Source organism: Ambystoma mexicanum, chromosome 12 (assembly GCF_040938575.1).
Source record: "Ambystoma mexicanum isolate Mex_15411 chromosome 12, UKY_AmexF1_1, whole genome shotgun sequence".
Taxonomy (NCBI): Eukaryota; Metazoa; Chordata; class Amphibia; order Caudata; family Ambystomatidae; genus Ambystoma; species Ambystoma mexicanum.
In genome coordinates this window covers 1,141,482,061-1,141,509,251 of record NC_090936.1, presented here as the reverse complement: position 1 = coordinate 1,141,509,251, position 27,191 = coordinate 1,141,482,061, and the positions used below count along the sequence as shown (strand labels likewise).

At 45.8% G+C, this 27,191-nt stretch overlaps 1 protein-coding gene across 2 annotated transcripts in view; it reads left to right on the top strand.

Moving 5' to 3' along the window:
* Positions 1-27,191, top strand: part of NUP107 (nucleoporin 107) — a 790,450-nt gene that overhangs the window by 285,681 nt on the left and 477,578 nt on the right. For both annotated transcript variants that reach the window (XM_069629720.1, XM_069629721.1), the window contains 4 exons: positions 316-364; positions 545-616; positions 7,500-7,588; positions 15,554-15,632. In XM_069629720.1, the coding sequence (XP_069485821.1) occupies positions 316-364; positions 545-616; positions 7,500-7,588; positions 15,554-15,632 (289 nt within the window). The remainder of the gene's footprint in view (positions 1-315; positions 365-544; positions 617-7,499; positions 7,589-15,553; positions 15,633-27,191) is intronic.

Here is a 27,191-nt window from a genome sequence, read left to right as displayed (position 1 = left end):
GCTGATACTTCTCATACTAATTTGAGAGAGGAAGGTGCTTGCTTGAGGCCTTTTCCTCCCATGTTTTCTGAGAGATTTCTGCAAGTAAATGCTCTGCAGAGCCACAATCTACTGCTAGGTGAGCCCATGATAACCTGTTTGCCTTTCTTTGGAAAGGGGAACTCGTACCCTAAACCCAGAGCTGGTCGTTACCTCTCAATACTTTTCTGATTATATGTGGGAGCCATTATTGTGCATGCTGTAGCAATATACATTTAAAGTGACGATTCCTTCCTTACTCCCAACTCATGTTTTTGCTTCTGCTTCAATTTCCAGAGATCGAATCCAGTCTGCTCTGGAGGATGAGCCAATGTTCGATATTGCAGTAAGTGCTTTTCTATTTCACTTTTAGGCGCAAGTGGAAATCTTGCTCAGTGAACTCTCCTCTCTCCAGTTTTCCATTATTCTTAGACCATTGCTGTACACCACGATCACCTAGTCTGCTGGCTTCATTGATGGAATGTTATGAGCATGGTTTTAAAGACCTTCATTTTTTTCTGTTTAGACTACAAACGCCAGTGAGAAGATGGTAGTTGAAAAGCTATTCCAGAGGGATGCCCTTGTGCGGCAAAGCCAGGTAAAGCATGGTTTTCTATTTTGAATAGTGATATTGATTATTTGTTCCTCGCTTAAGAAAAATACTCAAGCCTTTCCGATTATTGTGTATTTATTATGCATTTCAGGAGCCTTGGTGTCCCCGCCTCCTGAGATGCACTAGCTGAACATCCCCAGGGGGGGATGTGTTCACCTGCTGCATCTCAGAAGCCTTGCTGTCTCCGCCTCCTGAGATGCACTAGCTGGACATCTCCAGGGTGCATGTTCACCTGCTGCATCTCAGGAACCTTGGTGTCCCAGCCTCCTGAGATGCACTAGCTGAACATCCCCAGGGTGCCAAGACTATTGATTTCTCATTCATTCTCCTTTGTTGCAGGATCTTCTCCTATTGAGCCAGTTTAAGAAAGGTGCATCATGTATATGATGCCCATCACTGAACTTCTATGATGGGTTCACTGTCTATATACATTAGACTGGCTTTCTGAGAATGTGTATATTCAGCAACCACGTTTTAGGACTATCCCTATGACTGGCGGCTGGTTCCAGCATGGTCACATACTGGTTCTGTATTTGTTCCTTTGGGCTTAGGTGGTGGTTTAGTGCCACCGATAAGCAAAACTATTGAATTGGAGTTCAGAAAGGGAGAAATGGCATTTGAGGAGGACACAAAGCTTTTAGGTGTTTGGTTATTTATCCACCCATTCACTGCCCATGGCCATGCTAATCCCTGTGGCCGTTCCCACCGAGTTCCTGTCCTCCCCGCCCAAAACGCCTCCTTACGGGATCGCTTTGCGCTTGCTTTAATCAAGCCTTACCATCAAACTGTGCACTCTTCAGTGCCTGCCAGTGTTTTTTCAAAGCAGTCTTCTGAGAGTTAAGGACCTAAGTGGCGTAAACACGTTAACCAGGTCTGGCTTCAGCCACTGTATTTATAAGCACTATGCTTGTCTCTCACTGAAGTCCTGTTAAACGTTTGGGCTTGTGTATAAGTCTTGGGCATGTTCCAGGCACTGCTACCAGATGCACATCCATTTGCACCTGCTACCATCGATAGCCAGTAAATACCACTACAGCCGTGCATGGCAAGTTCCTTTCCCATGCCTACACAAAAGCACAAACTGTTGGCATTACCAATGCTTGGCAACAGAGGCTGTAGACTGACTGAAGGGCCCAGAAGATATCGTGAGACGCCAGGGATCTATTAGATTATTGTCATTGAATATTGGAGTGAATAGATTGATAAATACCCCCGATTCATGTGAATTTGTGCGCAGCTTCCATATAATATTGTTGCAGGAGACATGGGCAATCGATCCACCGTTACTTCAGTGGTTCCAGACATTCGCTAATCCAGCAATCAAGGGACCTAGGGGGCGACCCAGTGATGACCCTTTCACTTGTTTTGACATTTCCTTTGCTTGGAAGATCGAGGTGCGCTTTACTGGCTCTCCAAATCTCCAAGCATTGATCATTTGGCTGGTGCGAACGAACCATTGCAATAATACAATGTTTACAACAGACCGTCAGTGCCCCGAGGCATAGCGACCAGAACTTCTGTTATGGAGCATATCTCTGAGCCCTAAAAGCCTGTCCCCTAACTGCCTCACTATTGTGGCGGGGGATTTTAATCTCCAGTTGGAACCACTAAAAGAAATATTGCAGCTCTGGGACATCCCTCAATTAAATGCTGATAGTCCTCTTAGAGCACATCCAGTGGCCGTTGCCACAGTCTTTATGGTCGGTTTCCGGCAGATCAACCCGCAACAATGACATTTAGGGGTCATAATGGAATCTCCCTGATCGGTTATTTTCTTATTTCAGGACCGAACTGGGAGCAGGTTGTTGACTTTGCAGTAAAGGACAGGATGGAAAGTGACCGTTTACTGCCTATTCTGAGTTTCTTTAGGAATTATTCACAATTAGGAGACCCTAGAATGAGGCCAAGCTTGCAAATAGTGGAGATCTGTGGTAATGCCCAGAAATCGGTAAAATGGTCAAACCATTTAAAACAAGGTCGGAGCTTTATTCCGCAGTCCTAGAAAACTTGCAAGCTACCTGCAATATGGATACTAATGACACACAAATCCTCCACGAATACGACAGAGGCAGATGGAATAGTTATTCCATCTGCCTCTGTCCCTGCAAAGAAAGTAAAAAAACGCATCTTATCTAGACTCAGTTGGTATGATCGAGACTGCCACATTGACAAAACCAGAATTATTGAATGCTCAAAATCTGTACAGGGAATAGAAAGGCAAAACTCTAGATCCTTTGCGCAGAATACTAGAGTATGCTAGTGTAAACCTGCATTTCATGTTGGTTTGTGTGTAAATGGGCCATGGGTTCATGTTTTGCTTTGAAAGGCTCTCTCCCAATTGCCGTAGCGTTGTTCTAGTGTGAGAAGTCCCAGGGGACTTGGTATGCTCTGCCAACAGGGGGAGCAAGCGCGTGGCTGAGGTGTTTTCACCTCGATTCCTGTCAGAGGGCCTCTGCACTTAGCAATTGGTGGGCAAGGCGTATTTTGATGAAGGGTGCCCCAGCGGTGGCGTGCGAGGAGAAGTTCCCGGAAAACCAGAGAGGACAGAGAGACTCTCTTGAGCTGGAAGGGACATCTCTTGAGGCCGTCCTTTCTTTGGGCTGGCCTGTTTCTCTCCCCAACCCTTAGTTCGAGAGCGTGTGTCTGCTCGGAGCCGGGGAGTAAGATCAGGCAGTGTGTTCCTCACTGCCGGCGCTGCTCTATAAAACAGAGCCGGAGCGCTTGCACGCTAAGCCGCATGTAGTGGCTTCGAGGTAGGAGGGAGAAAGTGAGGGGGAGGAACGTACCTTTATGAACTGTGTGGCGGAATATTCCTCGCCTGCGTCGCACAGACGGGCTTGGTAGAGTGTGAAATTCCTGTCAAAGTGAGGGAGAGGAACATACCCGAATGGGATCATTGGTCCCTCAATACGTGCTGAAGGAGAAACTTTACTCGGTCCCACTGAACGGGGCCCCAGCAAGGGTAGTTCAGGGTGGGGAGGAGAACTATGTGATAAGTTTGTCAGATAACTAAAAAATAATAACAAAATAGAATTGGAATAAATCAAAAAGGAGAAACCCACAAGCAAGGGATAGTGAGGGGAACGATCACAGACCTGTTCCCTAATCCCCACAGTTTTTCCTCAGATGCTGACACGTGTCTGAAAGTTGGGTGGTCTAACCACTATAGTGTAGTTTACTTTCCCCCCACTAAATGGGAAAGGTTGGGGTGCATATCTTCTGAGGACGAGATTACATCAGAGCAAACTAAGTTGTATATAATTGGAAAGGTCAGGACTCTGCCATAACTTGACTGGCTTACCAGGAATTAAACTGCAAATCTTTATTTATTTACCAGAGGTGAATTAACTTGCTGCCAAGTGACCCAATTTATGGTATTCATTTATTTATGTACCAAATGTGAACTGACTCTCTCACTGTTGACCGTTAATGTTATGTAATGATTTTTATACCAAGGTTTTAATTGCACAATATCTGTCTTATAAAGAAGGCTGTCAAGCTGGTCAAATGAGTACAGTCTGAATGTTTATTTAACCATGGTGCGCACTAATCGGAGTTAGCCACCAGTGCTAACAGGTCCATAGAAGAGGTATTTCACTCCTACAGAGCATGCTGTCTATGCTGAGGGCAGACAATGTCATCATAGAATTTCCCACTCATCCCCCCTTGGGTTGTCATTTCGCACATGTTTGCATTAAGTTGTAAACATTCCATGCTCGGGACTCCTACAGGTTGCTACCCACCCCTCTTTTCAGATACCTTGGGGGGAAACACCTTACACTTGCAACTAAGAAGCAGTATGCCCAGTTGAAATGATCTGACGTCCTGAGTGCCTTAAACTCAAGAGAGTATGCACAGTTTTGGAAACTGGTGTCTGACAGAGCCCCGAAAGGTGGTCAAGGATTCAAATGTTGTCAGTGAGGATTACTGGTGGTCAGATTTGTCCAAATTGTATCAGGCCACAACCCCACATTCCATCTCACCAGCCCAGCCTTTCTCTGTTGAAACGGCTCCTCTTTCGGTCTCTGTCAAGGCGGTGGTAGCAGCCCTGAATTCCTTGAAGAGCGGTAAAGCTGCTGGCCCTGACTTAATCCTGATTGATTTGTTTGAGGAGATGGCGATTTGGGCACTGGTTAGAACTTAAATATTCAATGCAATACTAAATAATGGTGTCATTCCTCCATTGTCACAGAGAGCCGTAATCTTACCACTATACAAGAAACGCGGTAGAGAATGCCTGGGTAACTACCGCCTGATCTCGCTTCTGGATAGTATAGGGAAACTTGGGCAAAGTCGTTTCGGAACACCTTCAAGACTGGGCCAATAGGGAACAAAGAATCCATGATATGCCGGCAGGTTTTGGAGAAAATCGAGGCACAATTGACCAATGTTTTATGTTTTTTTAGGTATTTATCCAGAAATATACTTTCTTTTTTTTTTTAAATGCCTTTTTATATGTAGCTTTTTTAGACCTAAAGACAGTGTTCGACTTGGTGTGCAGAACTCCTCTCTCGCAAATCCTCACAATGCACAAGGCAACCCAAAACGTATCTATATAATCCGCTACCTCTACACTAACAACGGGGCTTCAGTACGATTTGGGCTGGTAGGCGAACTAACCCGCCCATTTGATATAGAGGGGGGTCAGACAAGGATGTTCCCTGGCCTCTAAATCTGTATATTCAAGAAATTATAGAAAGATTGCCAAAAAATATGGGCCAAGAGAAATACCCTGCTATGTTCTATGCAGACGATGCTGTCCTCATTTCTACAACCCCCAAGGCCTAAAAAAGCCCTCTCTATCTTCTTGAACAAATGCAAGGAGTTCAACCTTGAGTTAAATATTGACAAATCCAATACTATGGTGTTTAAACCCCCTTTTTACAAAACCATGCTGAATACGTTTGGAAGCAAGAGGGCTGGTGTTCGAGCAGGTGAACTATCATTACTATTTGGGATGGGATTTCAAGAAAGTGGTGGATAGTGGCAATTATTTGGGAAAAGGTCAGTGGGGGCATATTACCGGTTTATGGGAAACATGGCGGTGGGGCCATTTCCCAGCACTAGACCTTTTCCAGAAACAGGCTCACCCTGCAGCCACATGTGGTTTAGAACTTTGGGGCCACTGCAACATTTTAAAAATCAACACACATGAGCATAAGTTTCTAAAGAAGCATTTACTGCTACCTCCCAGTGCCCCCACAACATTGGCCTATTTAGAACTCAATATCACTCTGGCTGTCCACTCGATTTGGATTAGATCAGCATTTTTCTGGGCTAAGTCATGGAAGCAGCATGGTCTAGAAACGAAAAAGTGCAATGTTAATTAAAAATATTAAGATTGTCCTCAGGGACCTGGATGCGGCAGCTCTTTGGCCAATCCTGAAAGCCCCATCAGCTTCCGCCATATTGAACATGAAGTACACACTGAAGTGAAACGGTAATGAAATTCTTGTGCTTGATGCTGCAAGTCTGAGGACCGGTCTGGACTACCTTAAGCACTGGATGTCCTCCGGCTTCAATTCATATCTTGATCATATCTGGATATCATTTCCTCCCCATTTGAAAGATCTTTAGATTCAAGATTTAGACTGGGTATCTTCCCTGTCGCGCCCTTTACTAAAACTTGGTGGGTATCCAACACAAGTGTGTGCCCCCTTTGTGGGGATGCAAATGAAACGACCATACACCTTCTGCTAATTTGTGATGGATCTATTAATCTAAGAATGACCTATATAAAGCCAATTCTGAGGGAGGTGGGGATTCGCCAAACAGCAGTGGCTGAAAGGTCCCTGAGCCAATGTGATAACCTGCGGTTATAGGTCAAAGTATAGAATCCAAAGGACCGAAATGCAATTGGGTCGAATCAAAAGGACCTAAAACCAAAGTGGATATTTTTTTCTTTTTTTGGGGGAGGGGGGGTGGGAGAGTCCCCTCCAAGCCCCCGTTTTTGGTCTAAAAACCACTTTTTTTTACTATACGAAAACCCCCAAAAATATATATTTAAAAAAGAAATTCGACCCTTTGATTTTTCGGTCCTATTGCCTCGACCCTATTGCATTCGATCCTTTTGGTGTCGACCCTTTGACCGGACACCATAACCTGCATGTAATCTTTGCAACTGCTCGATTCATACATAGGGCTTGGCTACTAAGAAGGAAGTGTTTGGGGCCGACGGGAGGCAATACTGAAGTAGATTGATGTGGGTGAGGGTGCAAGATTTTCTCTCCTTGCCCCTCATCACTATTCTTCATGGAGTATGAGAAACAGTCGTGTGGATTATAAATGGGTCTGTGTTCTCCATTCTTGTAACTACTCGATCCGTATATATGGTATGGCTAGCAAGAAGGAAATGTCTACTGCAGATGGGAGGCAGTACGGAGGTAAAATGACGGCAGTGAGATTTTCTTTCCTCACACCCCACTGTTCTACCTCATTAATTAGGTGCAGCAGCCCGAGGATTTTAATGGGTCTGTTATATTTGCCTTGCTTTTTTTTTTTACTACACGTATACTGTATGATCACTTCTGTTATTTCGTATGTGTACTTTTATGGCTTTTTCTGGTAAAATAAAGATGTTATGCTGGTTACTAATCGTTGTTGGTCCGTGTCATCAGTTTCTGTTTTGTGTTTAAGTACTTAATCAAGCAGGTCTCTAGTTAATTGAGCCCCCATGTATGATGTGCATTTGAGAGGAGATGGTCCTTCAATTTGTGCTATCATTGCATCTACTACCACCACTTTGGCCGGATGAGGCCACTTGGAGAAAAGATGTGGCAAACCACACACTGCTTTTAGCAGCAGAAGTCGGTCCCATCTCTTACTATTGAAGATACTTAACAGATCTATGCAACTCTTTTCTCTGCAGCTGGTGGTGGATTGGCTGGAGAGCATTGCAAAGGATGGAGTTGGCGATTTCTCAGACAATATTGAGTTTTATGCCAAATCTGTATACTGGTAAGTGAAGCAGTTATAATGGTGTTCACATTCATAGGCACGTTAATGTTTCCATGCGTTGCTAGGACATGTACAATGCGTGTTAGGCTCATTATTGGTTTTGTAAAGCACCACATGTATGAGACATTGCACATCGCATGCAGAGAAGGGTAAAGGAGAGGGAAGGAACGTGAACTCCATATTGATGGCGCTTTCAGCATTCAGGGCTTTTAACATACCATAGAAGACCATATATTGCATACTTGGTTAAAAACCTTTTGCGATCAAGTCAGAATTTCGATTTTTGGGATCCTATGGCTACTTTTTTTGGGGCCCTTCAACTTTGTTTTTTCTTCCGGGTTGTTGTGTATTAGGGTGGCCAGATGTGGTTCTCCTGAAGTCCATATAAGCTATTTGGTATTGTGTTGCCCCTAAGGCGCCCAGTCCCAAGTGTGCTTCCGATATTTTACCTAGGATGATTTGATCACCCTATACAAGTTTTAGGGAGTGGGTAGGTGGCAGGTAGACTTTTTTTTGTCTTCACCAAGGGTTCAAGCCATTGTAAATTGGTAGCCCAATGTATCTTTTTGGTAGCCATTGGGTTAATAATTTTTTATTTTTAATACTGCTCTTAGCCGTTTTGTATTTCAGGGTGTCGTTTGTTCAAGATGACTACAAGGTAGGCCCAAAATTGCGGTTTTGACCATGTGGCCTGTTTGTGCATCCACAATTGCAGCCTCCATATTAGTTCTAACTGGTTTATGGCATTAAAGGTCTCTGCACTCTGGCTAAGTGGCAGTTCCGTTGACCAACTAGAACGGATAGTCATCTAACCCTTTTGCCCATAGCCCCATTTAGTGATTGGCTGGCTGGTTTTTGCCTTCCACCTTTTTCTGGGTGTTTAGACTTTGTCCAGCCTCTGTTTCACTCTCTTGCTGATTTGTTCCAGCAACTTGGGGGTGGCAGGTCTGCGAACCTGCCGCAGGAGCTTTTCCATTCTTCCTGCCATTTTTGCCATTCTTACAGCCCTCATTTGGCAAAACCTGCTAAGTGCAGAGACTTGGGCATATCCCAGTTTGGGGGTTTCTTGCCATTAGAGGCACCAGTTTTGGCTTCTTTCTATCTCCACGTCTGCTGGAGCAAGCCCTCCACTCTGGAACCATTTTCTCGGCTATTTATCGCTGCATCCGCCGTTTCCTGCCAGGATCATACGCTCCGCTGTGGGTTGCCGCTGGTGTCCAGGGGGTTGCCGGGACTTCACCACCCACCCATCACTTCAGCTTAGGACGTCTGAGGGTGCCTCCAGCCATTCTCCCCATCCTGGGATCGTTTGCTGCTCTGCTGCCTTCATCTTTTGTCTACCGATCTGTATTCTCATTATCTCACTTATCCCTGAAGTCTTCCACGCTGAATTTCCCACTTCTGCCTTGAAGGTTGTTGCTGTGGAAAGAGCCTATGTGCCTTTCCTGGGTCGCTGGGACCATCGCTGGCTCAGGCTGCATGTCCCTGGGGACCAAATCCTGGAAACTGCATCTATGGAAAGGATTAGTTTACTTATTTGGTTGCTTTGTGCTGCTTGAGACGTTTACCCCATAACAGACAGTATGAGTATCCACCTTTGGGTCCAGGATGGGCGTATCCACCTTTGGGACCAGGGTGGGCGGTTATTTGTAATAGTCACCCCAGCTGTCCGTCTGGTCTGAGGTAGAGATTTCTTTGGAGGCAAGGCTTTACTGGATTTCCCATATATTTCTATTGGAAGTCATCCGACCATGCTGCATCTTCCATGGGTGCTGGCCATGGAATCTGCACCTTCCTCCAAGACATCAGATGGCCCATTGACTCTTCTTCTATTGAAAGTTTGTACCTGCTCTGGAACTTTGTAAACCTGACTCTGGGTTACTTGAATGCCCCAGGACATTTATCCATGATCCCCAAGGGGTTCAGTGAGATCTGGGCAAGTATTATAATTTGATGTCAACACATTTTTACTGTCCCGCTTTGATTTCTCCAATGGGCCTGTATTTTTACGATTTGTGGTTAACCTTGGTAACCTTAAATGTGTTAACCTGAAATGTATGATTATGGTATTGTTAAAATTGGTGTAGTAATTTATGAAAGCATTTGGCTTTGGTTTAAAGAAATGTCCACCCTCTAAGACTTTGTAATAACAGGTGTGCCTTTGCATTAATTTGGACCCCTAGTGCATAATATTTAAATTAATGTAAATTAACACATTTTAATATATCAAAGTCTTAGAGGGTGGAAATTAAATTTGAAGTATTAGCAGTATTTATATAGGCCATAGGGATTATTTTAGCATATTTTTCCTCACTGGTAAAATTGTTGGTTTTCGTTTTTCTCCTATCTTGTACTATGTTATGTGTTGATAGCCACGTCTAGAGCCTTCCACACATACCCAGTGTGATTTGTGTCTTTAGGGCACTACACAATTGTGCAGGCCTATAGCGGGGCTTACCTGCACGCTAGGTTTAGTCTTCCTTCCCCTCATTATTTTTTTTTGGGTGCCTATCTTTGGCAGTGGATCCACAAATAGACAGTGGGGTTAGGAGAGCCATTTTATCGAGATTACTGTTTTTATAACATACTTGGTATCTTTTTAATACTGTGTATTATGACTACGTACTTATTTTGACCTGTTGGCTATATGTGTGACTTAAAGTATATATTTGTCAGTATATCCGTGTGGTGTATTTTCTAGAGATGTGTGTACAATTGTACCTTTGTCAACCTGCTACCCCTAATTGAGAGTTGAACCTTGTTGCTCTGTCTACGTTACTACAGAGTGATGAATTGTGAGGCATTGGCTTCAATGTAGGGCTGTTAATTGTTTACAGCAAACAGTTGAGTCATCTTAGTAGATATCAGTAAGAATAGTAGTCATCAAGAAGTCACTGGTCCATCCATCCATCCATCCATCCATTATCCGGCCAGGCCTCTCACTCCACTGCTGCTGCCCACCAGATGGATGTTGTATGATGTCACAGCCATGTCCCAGGAGGAAGGGGAATGCAAGACACAACACATCCTCTCCCTTTACAGCAGAAGCACAACCCGTGATGCAACCCATTAACATTTCACTTTCAGTTAAAACTACATGACCTCAGCAGAACTTCCCATGATCAGTTGAAGCAGAGAACTGGACATGTGAACAGATCCCATCCTGCAGCATCCACAATGGGAACATCTTCCAAGACCAGAGACTGCCGCTTCCTTTAATGAATGTAAGCATTACCGTCCATTAGTGCTAGTAGCACCACGACCAACATACTAAATAATATGCAATGGTGCACCTGTAATGTCACCTTGTAAAATTAATCTGTGGCCACGCCCACAGCACAATTCTTTAACGATGCAATTTTACAATAAGCCTTCTTTATAAGGGGGGCAATTGGCAATAATGAAATACACTTCAATAATACACTCCTTCAGTTTCAGTTAATTAAGTCGATACCCTTTTGGGATGTCACATGTTTTGGGAGGTGGCTTCAATAACTAGGACACTGTGGGCATTGATATATCACTTTACACTTAAATGCAATACTGGAGTTGTGGGATAGGGAAAGGAAACGGAAACCATGGTTAACAAGTTTCTCCAAAAGGGTAAGTACTTTACAATCCCCCAATGAAATAGAGGTTAACCCTTTCCCAGCTATACAAGTAAGGTAGGTATGACTTATTGATCAACAAAAAGTCAGAGGGTAAGAAGAGTCTACAGGGAGCCAGGTCAGCCAATGACAGTTGAGCAAAGTCTATGGAAGCTGGGGCACTTCTTGAAGATAGCACAAAAGTCTTGCACAATGGTATAATCACTGTTTGGCCACAAGCTGGGAGGCTTATGAGAAGAAAAGATGCAAGCAACTCTGCAAAAGGCAGTAAATGCAAGTCTCCTGTGAGGACAATCAAGCTACACACAACCAGAGTGTAAGTACCCCTAGTTAAGGAATAAAGAGTATCACTAAGGATAAAGTGATTACCACAATCTTACCCACTCTTAACCAATTAGCGGATCATTTAGACCCTGAAACACTTGCCGCCGAGTACAACAAAAACTACCCTTGACAACATTGCCCCTCTAAAACTCAGACTGAGTAAACCCAAATCTCATCTAAATAAATGGTTCACCCCCGAACTAAAGGATTTACGACAACTTAAGAGGGGTTGCGAAACCGCATGGAGGCTAATACCTTCAGAAGACCACAAAAACGGAAATGTCCTCCCACTACAAAAAATAAATCCACCTGGCCAAGCGAAATTCCTATAACAAGCGTATATCTAATTCTAACTCTAGCATGAGGGAACTGTTCACCATCCTCAAAGAATTCACCCATCCCCATTCCGGACAAATGGTGTTCAGATATACGACGAGTGCTATCTAACAAAGTAACCATGCTCCAAAAGAAAATGGTAAGAAAAAAGCCTCTCTCAATCAACCATCCTAGACTAATAATCCAAATACCGACCCCCTTCAAAGGAACAGGACTCAGCTGTGAGATTCATGTTCTCAAAAACCTCCATCCCTGAGGTAGAGAAAGTCATCCTCTCTCTCAAGCCATCCAACTGCCAGGGCGACCTTTGCCCTGCCCGGCTTGTAAAAGACTGCCAGAGATCTATCCCCATTTGTATCGAAACTTATCAACGCTTCATTCGCGTCAGGCACTGTGCCTAACAATTTGAAAGTCTTGGGTACTGCCTCTGCTTAAAAAGCAAAAAAAAAAAGCAAAAAGCAAACCCTAGACCCACTTATACTTACAAATTATCATCCCATTATAACAGTCCCTTTTTTGCTTAAAATCCTGGACAAGATAGCCTGCAATCAAATTCAAACATTCTTGGATCAACTCAAGCTCTTAGGAGCTCGTCAATCAGGATTCCGACCCCAACATGGTACTGAGACTGCCCTCATCGATTTGAAGGCACAAATAGATGAACTATGAGAAAGGTAAAACGGCTCTTCAGCTGCATTCGACCTGGTCGACCACAAGGTCCTTTGCAGCCACCTAGACTCAGCTGCACATTTTTCCTAAGAGGCTATAGCCTGGATTGAGTCTTTCCTCAGCGACGGGACTATGAGGGTGTTCTCCCCTTCAGCAGTGGCTGTCTCGATTCCCATCCAGTGCAGAGTTCCTCAGGGCTCTTGCGTCTCCCCAACCCTATACAACATGTTTGCTAAGCCCCTTTTTGATGATCTGGACCTTCTTGGTATCACCTACACTAATTATGCAGATGATGCCCCGATTCTCCCCCCACTTTCCGGGGATTACAAAATATAGACCAAGACTACACTTAATTTGAGATTGATGGTAATATCATCAAGGTGTCCTAGGAGGTGAAGACACTTGGCTTTTTTCTGGATTACACCCTCTCCTTCGATAAACAGGTGAAATCCATGGCATCAGCCACAGCTAAACACTTCTCTCAGATGACAACTGCATTATCTTTTATATTTATTTTAGCTAGAGCCCTGATTCTACCTAGGCTTGACTATTGCAATATCCCATACATCAGTGCTAACAAATCTATTATACACAGAATTAAATTCCTACAAAATAATGCCCCGAGAGCAGCTCTTGGCGTGTCCAAAAGATCACATACATCTAAGATTAGGCACCAAAACAACTGGCTATCCACCCAAAATAAAATCCACTTAAAAGTTGCATCCCTTGTACATAAAGCTTTTGAACAATGCTGCACCTAGCTACCTCACAGACAAATTCTTAAAGAGAAGCGCCACCCGACCGGCAAGAACCTCCAATGCCAATAGCCTTATCATACCGAGATTCAGGCTGGCTAAGGCTGGGGGAGGTAGCTTCCAGGTCCGAGCAGCCCAACTATGGAACTCACTGCCACACCCTCTAAGTGAGGAGTAGCCTTTGCTGATATTCAGATCCAACTATATCAATCTGCTGAAGTCTGCTGATGACTAGTTTCTCACTAGCTCTACAAAACTCCTGATACCTCCTAGTGTACATATACATATACCCACCAACCTGCTGCCCATTTGTACACCTTCCCCTTCTGACTAGTGATCTGACGTCCCTCTAGTGCCTGTATATATTCTGTCTTGCTTGTAATCTGTAACTGATTGCCTATGGCCTGTATATATTTTGCCCTTGCATGTAATCTGTAACCATGTAACCTCAAGCCTTGCATATTCTGTACTGCTGAGCCTGGCTAACTTCGGGTTTGGTGTGCATTATAAGTGAATGAATAAAACAAACAAACACAGTACCTTGAGTCTGAAGAAAGGGATCCAGCTGGCTTCTGTTCCTGTTGTAGTCCTGCATATCCTGTTGTTCCTGGACCTCAGTCGTGGGGAAAAGAGGGAGGACATCTGGGGACTCCTACACTATGGTTTGAAGGTCGGCGGCAGCAGTGGGCCCAATTCAAATCAGCGGCATTCGCAAATAGCACCACCATGGTTCTTGGACACCGTATGAGCTCCCTTTGCTTCTGGGGTCCAGCACTCTGTTGAAGTGGCTCAGGCTTGGGCAGTCGTGCTTCGAGGGAGTCTGGAGGATCTTCCTGGAGCTCGGGTCCGGCTTAAAAAGATGCACTCGATTCTGGTGTTCCTATCCCCTGGCACTCGGTTCCGGCAGTAGCGAAGAAGTACAGCCAGCAAGGAGAGGGCTTCCAGTCAAGTTCATCTTGGGATCAGTTGGTTCCACCAACCCAAGGGAAGAAGTCGTCTGTTCCGGGCTTCTCGAGTCGATTTGAAATATAGAGCTTCAGCACTGCAGCAGGGCTTCACCGGGCAAACCAACGGTCCAGGAGGGTGCAGCCAGCTTCTCTTCCAGTTTCTTAGGTTCCTTCGTCCAGTGGTTGACTCTGCCTTCCTTGCAAAAGACCCCACCTTTAATGCAAGTTTCTCCCTTTCATTCGCAGCCGAGCTGTCACTCACACAGCAGTGTGGCTGTCCTCCAAGGACAGCCAGCCAATCACCTGTGAGTGCATTCCTGTAACCAAGGAGACTAAGCACAGGGAGTTTTGGGAACCTCCCTCGCTTCCTGCCCTGCCAGACACACTGGCGCTAGAGGTGGACTTCCCCAGTGAATCCCACCAAAGACAAAACGAACAAAGGGACCAAACCTGGTTTGGTGCACAGAGTAAATTTCTAGAAGGACCTTACAAACGAGAAATGGCGAAAGAAGACCGGCCCATTTTGACAAAATGGGCACCTATGGGTGCAATACTGCAGCTGAGGATTCAGCCTGCAGTAATAACACACAATGGTAGGAAGATTAAACCACTGCCACCAGCCATTAAATGTATCAAGGGTAACATAAACATTTTTACATGAGATACTAAGTAACCCCCCAGCACTCCACATACAATGGTGTGTGCTGGGTCTACAAAGAAAAAAAGGTAAGTGAAGTCAATTTCATTTTACTACTCTTGGAAACAGTCGTTTATCCAAGAGAAGGTATTTAAACCTTAACAGAAATACAAAGGACTTCTCTGTGACGCTGCACTGAAGGTGCTGTGTGTGACAATTCAAAAAGATGATGCCTATGGAGTTTGTCAGACACCAAAACCGAAAGAAACGAGGGGTTCAAATCAGAGAAAAATACATGGGAGAGTGAGAAAAAGGTCTCACTCACTCCAGGATAAAAGTTAAGTCCTAAAGTCAAGCAAATGAGCTGGGGGTCTCTAAGGTAGAAGGGAATTGGCACAGACATGAGAGTTCTCCCTAGCATTTCCTGAGTGGTGGTATGAGTGTGTACTGTTGGTCTAAATTATCATAAGCAGGAGGGCGTCTGCATTTTAAATACCAATGACTGCAGAACGTGTAGCTGACGTCACTTGTGGTTGTTGAGGTACTTTTAGTAGGTAACCTGATGTAAACAAAAGTAATGTGTAAGATCTTGTCCCTTACTGAGTTCAAAGACAAGTGTGGATTGTGAACGGGGAAGTAAGCGACAGTGTTATCGCTTCTATTAATCATTTTCAATTTCTTCTTTCTAGGGAAAATACTCTACACACCTTGAAACAGCGAAATATGTCTAACTACATTGGTGGTGGCCGACCACTTGTGACTGAGTTGGTAAGTGTTCTGTACACGTGCAATTCCGCTACCTCTATAAAAATGTTATGGTATACCTACTATAAACATTGTTCCTAGACTCATGGGCTCAAATCCTATGTATTGATGTATAATTATGTGGCTAATCTCTCAAATGTCTGAAGGCTAGTGATTTAAAATAAAGACAGACCTATGGCATCTAAATAGTGCCCAAAAAATACTCCTGTTCAGCAGAAATTGTACTTAAGGTCTGTTGCAATGCCTCATTGAGTAGCCAAATATTTTCATCATGCTTGTCATAGAAAATCTATCAACAGAAATGCAACAATAAGGATTTCCAGTTCATAAGTAGTCCTTCATTGGGCAATCAAGTTAGTCATTGAATATCCCCATACTCGGCTGAAGTGGAATATCTTCATATCACAAATTAGACTGTGCTTTGTCTTGTGAAAATTTAGTACTTCAAATCACTAATTAAGCCAACACGTGTTTTGCCCTGCTATGCTTTTACAAGGCTGCAGTCATCCTAAAATGTCCTTGTATTTCCAACGTTGTAATATCATACAACATAGTTTTTGATTGACCTATGAGTCCCATTCTGGTTAGTTTTCTTCATTGATGTTGCGTCCCAAGTTATTCTATTCTCATCTTAAGTGGCTTGGTAGCACCATAACCAGTCCATGAGTTGTGTGATAAGATATCCGTGCTCTGTAGAGTCGCAGAGTTAGAGGTGTTCCTCATTATACTCCTTCGTGGTATATTACCTACTAGGTTTCCTGCCTTCCTGTTATACCATTGGCATCTATCAGCGACAGCGCTGCTATTGTTGACGAACAGGAGTATTATTTGGGGCACTGTTTAGATACTGTTAATCATTTTTGGAATCCCTAGCATAGACATTTGAGAGTAGCCACATAAATTGTACATCAAAACACAGGAGTTGAGTGCATGAGTTTTGGAGAAAAAAAAATAGTTTTAGTATGTCCAATGGGCTTGTAAGACCTATCCAAGATACTCGTGGTTGACTCATACACCCACAATGATATTGGAAACCAAAGGCACATCACCAGGCTTTCAAACCCAATTCACTTGCATGTATATCTAATACAGTATATTGGAATACTGCTCAATGTATAGACTTATTTACATGCCCTTGCTACAGTAAACAAAACATGTACAAAGAGTCTTTTTAAAAAGAAATACCACTTTCCTTTTTTTGCATTGCATTCTTGACATTTTAAATCCCATTTTGTAAATCGCGTGTCGCTGATGCATTAAAGAAACCGTGGGTAGTAATGCTTGATGGCAAGGGTCCAACTTCATGATGCATAACAGGTCTTTATTGTGTATCTGCTTACTCTGTGTAGCCCAGACTTGCTGCATACTATCTGCTCTACGGGTAAAAGATGCCAGCCCAAACGCTAGCTACCCGAACCTTGTACATCACTCTTCAGGTCTCAAGCTAGGTCCGCGCTTTAAATGATAAAATAAACCTAGTAGGCATGGCACATGCCTTGAGCTCTAAAGGACCCGTTCAGCGTTCTCTGTGCAGCAATTGGAAATCTGTGTACTGTAGGAAGATTTCGCTCCAGTCCTGTGTCCGGGCTGGAAATGGTCTTGCAAACAGGTAAAGCATTGCCTCCCGATTTGCTTCTTTGGATCACCTGTTCCTAGCTGCTGATGAGAAGTACAAAGTGCTAAAGTGAAGGCCACAAAGGGATATGCTTTTTAAAGAGTTTATGTACATTGCAACCCAGAATGATGCAGGTGTTAAGATGGATTTCTGAACTCTAACCTGGAGAGGCTGAGGTTCAGAAGGCCAGCCTAGTTTCTTGGAACAGGGTAACCTCTGGACAAGCCAGACCAATCAGGGTAGCGATGTCGGCAGTCAAGACTAAGTCTCAAGAGGGGTGAGGGTGACGGAAAGACCTCAATCAGCACACAAAGCAAGGACACTTTACAAATTACTCCAGACAGGTGTTATATTGAAAATATAGACACATTTATTACAAGGCCTTTGTAACATTGACCATAGCAAAGAATCATAATAATACTAAAGTAAACCAACCCATCACATTCAACACAATATATATACAAGACCAAGGGATCTAAGGAGTTAGGAGCACGTAATATGTAGACCACCTAGATGGGGAGGAAAAACAGGCAGTGCAAATAATCATTAGACCAGTTCGACATCTGAAATACACCTAACTAGGAGGAAGTCCGAGCCCTACGAAGAGAGGAGCCTTATGCTCAAAAGTACCTGCACGCGCTGGTGCCAATGGACAAAAGAGGGCCTCTTCGAGGATATCAGGCAGTTCAGGAAGGTGAATGAAGCGATGCAGAACAAGTCCCCACTACTCAAGCAAGGCCCCCACTTGTGGGCAGGGGCAGGGTGAGAGTGCGGGATGGAGTCGCTATTTCACAACAGCGGTAGAAAAGAAACGGGCTCCTGCGCGAGGGGCCACCGGTTGGGGTATGGACTACTCACCGGTCCCTGACGCAGGCAGACCCAGCCTTCTCCACTTCAGTTCACGTTGCTGGCAGGTTCAGCAGCGATGATCAGGATGGCTTGACACCGTGTAGATTCTGCGTAGCAGGATGCAGGGTCGAGGATATCCCAAATGCAGCGGACGTGCACAGGTTGTTACCACAGCAAGGCAACACGGCAACCGCGTTTACTCTGGTAAGGGCGCACTGGTCTCCCTTCAGACCTGGGAATGCCAAGTGTACGAAATTCGGTGTGAGGGTGCCGTGGACGCAAGGCAAGCAGTAGACCAAGTTTCAAGGGCTTCCCCGAAACGGCGGCGGTGACAGAGCAAAGCGTCCTGCGTAAGCTGGTCAGCCCACTGGTTGGCCCAGGGACACTTCCGAAGAGGCTTACTTGCAGGGTTTGATGAAGGTGCCGGGAATAGTTGATCCCACTATTCCAATGGGTCCTCAAGCCCTCTGTCCAGTCACTCCGACAGTCATGCAGGAAGGACCTTGCACGTCAGTCATGACCACCGTGAGCACCCTGTATCAGTGGAGGCCTTTTTGAAGAAAAGGGGACACAGGTTTGGCTGAATTCACAAACCCTCACACTTTGGTCATCCAACCACAAGGGAGTAATCGAGTTGGAATAAAACAAAACCTTAACCATGAAGAACGAAGTATGCTCCAGCCACCCACTTTGACCAGTCCCCTTCTAGATCCGAGAGGCTGTATGAGCTCATGGATGTCATGAATTCCGGAAGCAGTGTGTACATGCTTACCCTGTTCGACAGTGGGAAGTTCTGTTCTTCCGCAGAGCCGCATTCCATTTTCACTTTCACACTGAATTCAAGTGCAAAGTCCTCCACCGCTGGTCTAGATTAAACCATTGGTTGCATGCCACCCGGGGACTTACGCAGTCTGCTCGGGGACTACTGAGCACAGACGGTTACTATGCATAGATCTTGTTGGGCTCTCACCGACTCTCATGCATCCACACACAATCATGAGACGGAGCCTGGCCTGCTGTGAACTTTCTTTATTCACTCCTACAACGTAACCAACTCTCTTCCCCTTTTGCCCCTCCCCTTCCGCCCTCTTCCCGCTTCCCTCGGAGTCTGTGTTCTTAAAGGCGCTGTGTCCCCTTTTACTCATGTATAACACCTCCCCCGTGCTTAACACGAAAGTCCAGTTACATCTGTTCGATGAGTCTCACTGGTTTCTTTATTGTCCCGGGAGGTCTCCCTGGGGATTCTCTGCTCTCACCGGTCGTCTCCACCGGAGGCTCTGTCTCTTCTTCCTCACTTATATTTCCTTCTGCCGTCTCCTGTGCTTCTGGCTCCTCAAGATACAGTCTCGAAGAATGAGGAGTTTCGAGTGATGTCTCCTGGTTCTCCAGTCGGCGTGATCATGGGTCCTTTGATGGCTGTGATGACCCTAGGCTCGGGGCTGTATCGTGTGTCTGTCTTTTTGCGCTGGGTTTGCTGCACTAGGACGGCTTGTCCTACTTCTAGTTGGTGTTCTCTCGCTCTCCTCTTCTTGTCGGCCCACTGTTTGGCTTTCCTCTTCTTTTCAGCGTCCCGTTCTCTGATGGCTGTGTCCTCTTCTGGCGTGTAGTCTTCCCATCGGGGAATGCGCGTTCGAGGTTCGTACCTCACCATGAGTTCGGCTGGTGGCTTTCCCGTTGCGTCATGTTGAGTGTTTCGGTAACAGCAGAGCATGCTGCAGATGGCTTGCGGGTGAGGTGTCTGCTCTGCTACTGCTTTCTGCCTGGTTAATTTGATGGTGGCCATGAATCGTTCCACCATACCATTGGCCTGGGGCCAGAGTGGTGTAATCTTCTGGTGGTGGAATCCTAGGTGGCTCGCAAGCCTAGCAAATTCTCGTCCTTTGAACAGAAATCCCTTGTCTGTTTTGACGACGTTGGGGATGCCCCACTCGCTGAATAGTTAGTCTACAATAGGTGCTGTTTCCGTGAATGATGTTGAGGATATTTGCTTGATGAACGGGAACCTCGAGTATTCGTCTATTATCACTACCAGGGCCGTAGAAGTCCATTGCTACTTTTTGCCAGGGCCCTGTTGGTATTGTGGTTAGTTGGAGGGGGTTCGGGTTTGGCCCTTTTGCTGCCAGTTGGCAGGATCTGCAGTGCATGAGCATATCTTCTACTATCGAGTCCATGTATGGAAACCAGACGTAGTTCCTGAGCATTCGTTTCGTGTTGTCTATTCCCCTGTGGCCTTCGTGTGCCAGTGTTATATGGGTCTTCCTTGGGTCTCTTGGGGCTACTAGTCGCCTCCCACGCAGCAATATTCCTTGGTCTCTGGCTGAGTTCATTGTGTACTTTGGCTAGCCGATCAAGTTCCTTCCGGTCTGCATCCTCCCCTTCGTTACCTCTTTTCTGGCGCTCTCTCCATTTGTTAGAGCGGGTGAAAGAGACAGCGGCTCTGATCGTTGGGTCAGCTTTTCTCCTTTCCTCGAATGTTATAGTTGAGATCGTTGGTGGCATGGCGTTCGAAGACAGGTAGGAGACGTAGTCAATGGCCTTGTGGGCTAGGGTGTCATCCTTGTCCACCGGGGGTGTCTAGACAGGTAGTCCGCTGGGTTGGCGTCTCCTCCAGGTTTGTGGACTATTACGTAATCGTATTCTTGCAGTCTTATTCCCCATCGTTCTATGCGGGGGGCATCTTGGTTTTGGGGTTTCCGAATATTGATAGGAGCGCCTGATGGTCTGTCACTAGAGTGAACTTCCGGCCGATGATGAAGTGATATTTCTCGCAGGCCCATACTGCAGCTAGGCTTTCCCTCTCCGCTTGTGAGTCGGCCCTTTCTGTGTGTGATAGGGCACGGCTGGCGTACGCTACTACCGCATGGTGGGTGTTGTCCGTGGCGTCTGTCTGTGCAAGGATCGCTCCTAGTCCCACTGGACTAGCATCGACAGTAATAATGGTGTGCCATTCTGGATGAAAGTATGCCAGCTGGCGGTTGTTGGTGAGGGTTTCTTTTATGGTCGCGAACGCTCCTTGGCAAGGTGTGTCCCAGATGAAAGGTTGGTCTTTCTTCAGGAGGGTGCGAAGTGGGTCAGTCATTGTGGCATAGTTCGGGAGGTAACGTGCACAGTACCCTGCCATTCCTAGGAAAGAGCGCAATTCTGCAGCAGTCGCGGGGGCTTGGAGGTTAGTGATGGCCTTTATTTTGTCTGGGTCGGTTGTGATTCCTTTGCTGGAGAATATGTGGCTGAAGAATTTGAGACTGGTCTTGTTGATGTCGCATTTGGATTCATTGGGCGTCAACCCTGCTTCTTGGAGGATGTTGCAGACAGCTCTTGGGGCTTTGTCGTGCTGCTCTTGGTCTTTCCCAAATATTAAGATGTCGTCACTATAGTTTAGTGCGTTCATTTCAGATGCTATCAGGCGTCTGATCGTCTCCTGGAAAATCTCTGCAGCAGATGATATGCCAAAGTTTAGTCTTTTGTATCTAAATAGTCCGTCGTGGGTTGCAAAGGTTGTGATGGGTCTCGATTCCGGGTCCAGGACGAGCTGGTGGTAGCCCTGGTAGAGGTCTAGCTTTGAGAAGAACCTTGCTTGATTTAGCCGTATTAGCATGTCTGCCAAGGCTTGGGCATGGGTGCCTTTCCCTCTGGATGGCAGTATTTGGGATGCGCATGTCGACACATATGCGGAGGCGTCCATTGTCCTAGGCCACGATTATTATTGGGGATACCCATGGCGTTGGTCCCTCTGCTTTTTCTGTGATGTCATTGAGAAGGAGGAGTTGGATTTCCTTCAACACTTGTTCTTGTAAGTGGAAACCCACCTTGCGGGGGTGTCATGGTACTGGCGTGATGGTGTCGATGTGTAGCTTGATGGGGGAATTTTTGAGCATCCCCACCCCTTCAAATAGTTTGGAGAATTGGCTTTTGAGGTCTTCTTTCCCTAGGGGTTGGTCTATTATCGCCATGATGGACTCACGTGTCGATGGGTGTCCTTCTATTATTTCCGACTGGTCGTAGTGTAGGCCAATTAAGGCCAGGGCACTGGCTGTCCGGTAACTGAGGAGTCAGCGGCCGATGGATGGGCTCTTTACGACAAGCCTGGATGGCTGAAAATTGGCTATGCCTAAACAGTGACAAAACCGAGCTTCTGCTCATTGGGTCACCTACCATCCTGGGCAACCTCAACAAGAACTTTCGCTCCTTCACCATCGATAATTTACCCATCGCTGTGTCCCATACAGTAAAAACTCTGGGTGTCTACCTAGACTCTAATCTCACCATGAATAGACAGGTTAACGCCATTGCTTCCTCTTCAGCATACTACTCAAAACTGCTTAACGCAGTAAGACCCTTCCTAACGACACAAAACTGCCTTACTATCGCTAGAGCCACTATCGGCTCAAGACTGGACTACTGTAATGCTCTCCTCGGAGGCACCTCCAGCAAAACATTGCCAAACTCCAACTTGTCCAGAACAATGCCCTTAGGGCTCCTTACTTGAGTTGTTGTGGCCACGTCTGGTGCTTCTTCTCATCCGCTCTGGTGGGCAGGACGGATCAGCTGGGCCTGTGGCGCGGTCGTGGGCGTCTTCTCCTCACTCCGCCGGCGGACGCGATGGATCAGCTGGGCCTGTACTGTGGTCGCTGGCGTCTCTCTTCTCTCCGCTGGTTGCTGGGGCTTCCGTTGCGGACAGGCGGGCCGCTACTTCTTCGCAGGGCACACGGGCCTCTGCGTTCACAGGGCGCGCAGGTCCGTCACGATTGCTGGGCACAGGGCCCCTTCGGCAGGGCGCACGGGCCACTGCGGCTGCTGGGCACACGGGCCCTCTCAGACTTCTGGGCACACAGGCCCGCTAGCAGGGCACAGGGGCCGCTGCTTTGTTACAGGGCACACAGGCCCTCTCAACTGCCGGGCGCACGGGCCCTCCAACAGGGTACACTGGCCACTGCTCTGTTGCAGGGCACACGGGCCCTCTCAAACTGCCGGGCGCACGGGCCCTCCAGCAGGGCACACGGGCCGCTGCTCAGCTACAGAGCGCGTGGCTCTTCAGACCTGCTGGGCTACCAGCCCTCCGCTGCTGCCGACATGCGAAGGTTCGTAGGCCTCGTCGCCAGTGTTGGTCCCTCACCGACTCTCATGCATCCATACACAATCGTGAGACGGAGCCTGGCCTGCTGTGAACTTTCTTTATTCACTCCTACAACATAACCAACTCTATTCCCCTTTTGCCCCTCCCCTTCCGCCCTCTTCCCGCTACTCTCGGAGTCTGTGTTCTTAAAGGGGCTGTGTCCCTTTTACTCATGTATAACAGATCTGTGGTTGTATCCCAATTTCTCCTGCACCAGAGATCGGGGTGCATTATCCTGCTAAAGGTCCACATCAACTGGTGCCTGGGCATCCATCGACTCCACTTGGTGTGTATAGTTTTCCAACTACTGGAGCTTTGACTCGCATCTGTATCTCTAAAAGATGGGGATAGCCCAATTGGCTGCTTCACACAAGCTCTGTGAACTTGAATCTTTTACTAAACGTGCGCAAAGAAACAAGTTACAGGTTCTGTCGTTTGAAGAGGAAAGTAGTCATGTGCTGCCATCTAATGGTGCATATCGGCAACTGCAGTTTGAAAATGAAACAATGTACAGGATTTAGTCCTCCCGTGACTTGTTGGAAGCAGAACTCCAACCTAAGTTTTGAGAAACGTTTTGATGCCATACATCCCCTCACCCCACTCCACTCGGGGGTGTTGCTAGGTCTGGAAATGATCAGGGGCTAAGCTAATATTGGGACTGGTGGGATTCGGGGCTTGCTATAGCCTTTTGGTTGTAGTCCCTGAGCTTTTATCCGGGGCTACAACCAAACTATCCGGGGCTATAGCCTCCTTAGCCCCCCCACCCCCTAGCAACGCCTCTAACTCCACTCCACTTTCGTTTCGAGAAATGTTTGGGTCGAGATCCCCTGACATTCTCCCACCAACAACCCCTTGCATGATGTCCAAATGATTCTGTGTTGCCTCCGGTTATTGCCAACTGGTGTATAGTTGAAATGGAGGTTGGGTGCCATACGCTTTATACATTCTTTAAATATTGTTGCGTTGCGTTAACCCACATAATAAGGTAGGTACCTATTTATAAGCACAGCAAGTAGTTGTTTTTTTGGTAGGATCCAGAGGAATTGTATTAAAAAAAAAAAATTGTGTTCATTTGTCACAACCGAATAAACCAGATTTCAGTTCTGCAATAAAGTGTCACATTCCTTCTTCAAATAAAAGAAGCTTTGAGAGTACAATGCTCCCGCTTAGAAGTTTGAGAGTGGCACCTTTCAGAACTAGTGTGAAGGCTGGCATGTCTTTCTGCAGCAAGCCTGTCCATATTTGGTTAAATGTTTGTGAAAGCCAATCTTGTGTTTTCTTCTACTTCCAGCTTTGAGTTTATGGCTACAAGTGCTGAGAAGTCAATCTCACAAAGGTATGAGGAGCTGAAAGGTAACGGCACATTGGCTGCACTCTTAGCTGGAACATTTTTCAGACACATTTAGCCAAAATGCAGTCATTCGGAAGCTCCATGAATTCCTCCTGGTGGTCTATTGTAAGTCGAGTCCCTGCCTCTACTGGGAAAGGCTGAACCACCCAATGATGTTAGAATTTTCCTTTTGGAAAGTATTTTTTTTATGCTGGCTCTGAGAGTTAATTCTTCAGCAACACTTGAAAGGCCCTATTGTGTCTCTGCAAGAGCTTCTGCTAGTAATGGGAAGGCGTCCGTACTGCCGACATCCTCTCCAGCTTCTTCTTGAATACTGATATCATGGCAAATTACATCCAGTCTCTGCGGAGAGCAATTTTAAGGAATTCAGCTTATTGAAGATGTGTGGATTGTTAAGCTAACCGCGCAAGCCAGCAGGAATCGCATGGAGGTTCTGCTTTTGCGTTGTCTAAACCCAGGAGAAAGTGAATCACTTAATTCCTCAGTTAATAAAATTTATTTGTACATTTTCTCTGACCTCTGTGACGCAACAAAGCATCATGTTCTACTCCCATTTCCGAACGCAATATGGCAGAGACGTGCTGTTGTGGGGTTCTGCCACAGAAGACGCAGCTCCTGAGTTCATGGCCCATGTTTGGGTCAGCCAAAGTTCCCAGTGTATCATGCAGTGTGTCCGCAAAATATGTGGAACCTTTGCCAACACTCTGCCATTCAAGCCTGCCCATGCTCCACACATCGACATAGCACTGTCTGCGCAGATAACCTAGATTTCAAGGAGTGGGATCTAGAAAGTGGTTAAGGATGCCCAGGCGTTCAGGTCCAGTTTCTCTGTCCACAACTGGCTTGCAAAATAAAAAATCCTCCAATATTTGAGCATCCTTTGAAATGTCAGTCATAGGTCAAATTGAGTGGCTTTCATGTGCGATATCCATTCTGTACTGATAATCGAGTACATACAGGGCAGCAATGTGGTGGGTGATTGTGGTGCAGAGTGGGGTTATTTTACATTTCTCTGATGCACTGCAGCCAAGCATTAAAAGGTCACCCATAAAAAGAGTAAAAGACTAGGTGAGAGGGGAAAAGGATTCCCCTTTACCTAGGGACAAGGTAAAATAGTTACCCAGTCAAAGCAAAATGTTCTGGCGTTGACACAGGTCAGGAAGATTTATCATTGATATGAAAATCTTACCCACAACAGTGAGCATAAACATGGTTGCAGACCCTCCTGAGTGGGCACCTATCTATAGAACAGGTTATTTGGCCATGTACGTTCTCAGTAGAGGAGCTCCTACGCCTTCTAATGTTGATTTTTGAAGTTATTTTTATTTGTATGTATCTGAAATACTTACCTGTGTTTCGCTGGCCATTGATCCAAATGCTATTCTATTTCTCTTAAGTGTGATTGTATGTCTGTTTTAGTCCTGTTGATGTGATAATATTCTTACTAGAAGTTTTACGTGCCTAGTGTGTAATCTAAAGACCTAATATAATTTCATTTTTATACTTGCCTGTCTAACTGATTTTACTGGTCTTGCTCTGCGCCGACTCATTGTAGCCTTAGACCACACTCCCACCCTTCCTGAACTTAAGCCTTTCTGCTGTATCTCCCTGGGATTGGGTTTGGCATAATTTGTTGTGTGCCATCTATTCAGATGGATTTCCAAAATCAACCCGGGGGAGGTGCCCAGGGTTTATTTTGGAAATCCATCTGAATAGTGGCAAGACTCTAAAAACACCTGCCTCCACTTCCATGTATTCTGACCGAAGACCTTTGTAGGTTCTTCAATCAGAATTCAATTATCGGGGTAACATTTAGCCAACTAAGAGTGCCCAAAGAATTTTGGTGGCTTTCTTACCTTTTGGATTGTTATTTCTCAAACAGCTGGACTTTACTAAAGTACCCCTACATGTGCAATTCTTTTTTGCACTGCCATTAACTTCCATGTGACTATCAGCGCAGGTCGTTTTTGTCCTTGTATGATTTCCCTCACCCAGTAAGTGTGTGTTGGAGCGCTGGAAGACTGCTGGCGTGATTGGATGCTCCTCAGAATCCTAAACCTGCTGACCTGGCTGGACCCTCTCCTGTTATGGATGCCTCGCTATCTCGATCTGCAGAAAGAATCTCTTTCAGACTCGTCTGCTTCCCTCCTGCACTACATGCTGGAACTCCAAGCCTGCTGCGTGTGAAGCTCTGCTGAACCCTTCCTTCACCTTCCATAGAGCCCATCTGCAGATTTGCTGGAACTATTGTATTTCTGCTACTCCATCTCGACTTTTTTCCAGCATGGGTTAACACTTCACACCCTGCAGAAGTTCTTCAAAGGACCTTTCCTGCTCCTGCTGATTGTCCTCCTGAACGGCTTGTAACATGCATGTTGGATCCTCATCAAACTTCTAGTGCTGTTTCGACGGTTTATAAAACAAACAAAGAATACAGTAAAGCCTGACAAATGAACGGCCATCAAAGAGAACCAGGAACAATCGAATAACTGTATGCATTTGAGATAAGACCTACCCCCTCACTGTCCCGCCATCACTGTGTGCTGTGGTGGGTCAGGAGGAGGATGTGGACAATGTGATGACATTTCCAATACATGTTTATTATTAAATAATAGGAATCAGGCCTATCTTTTC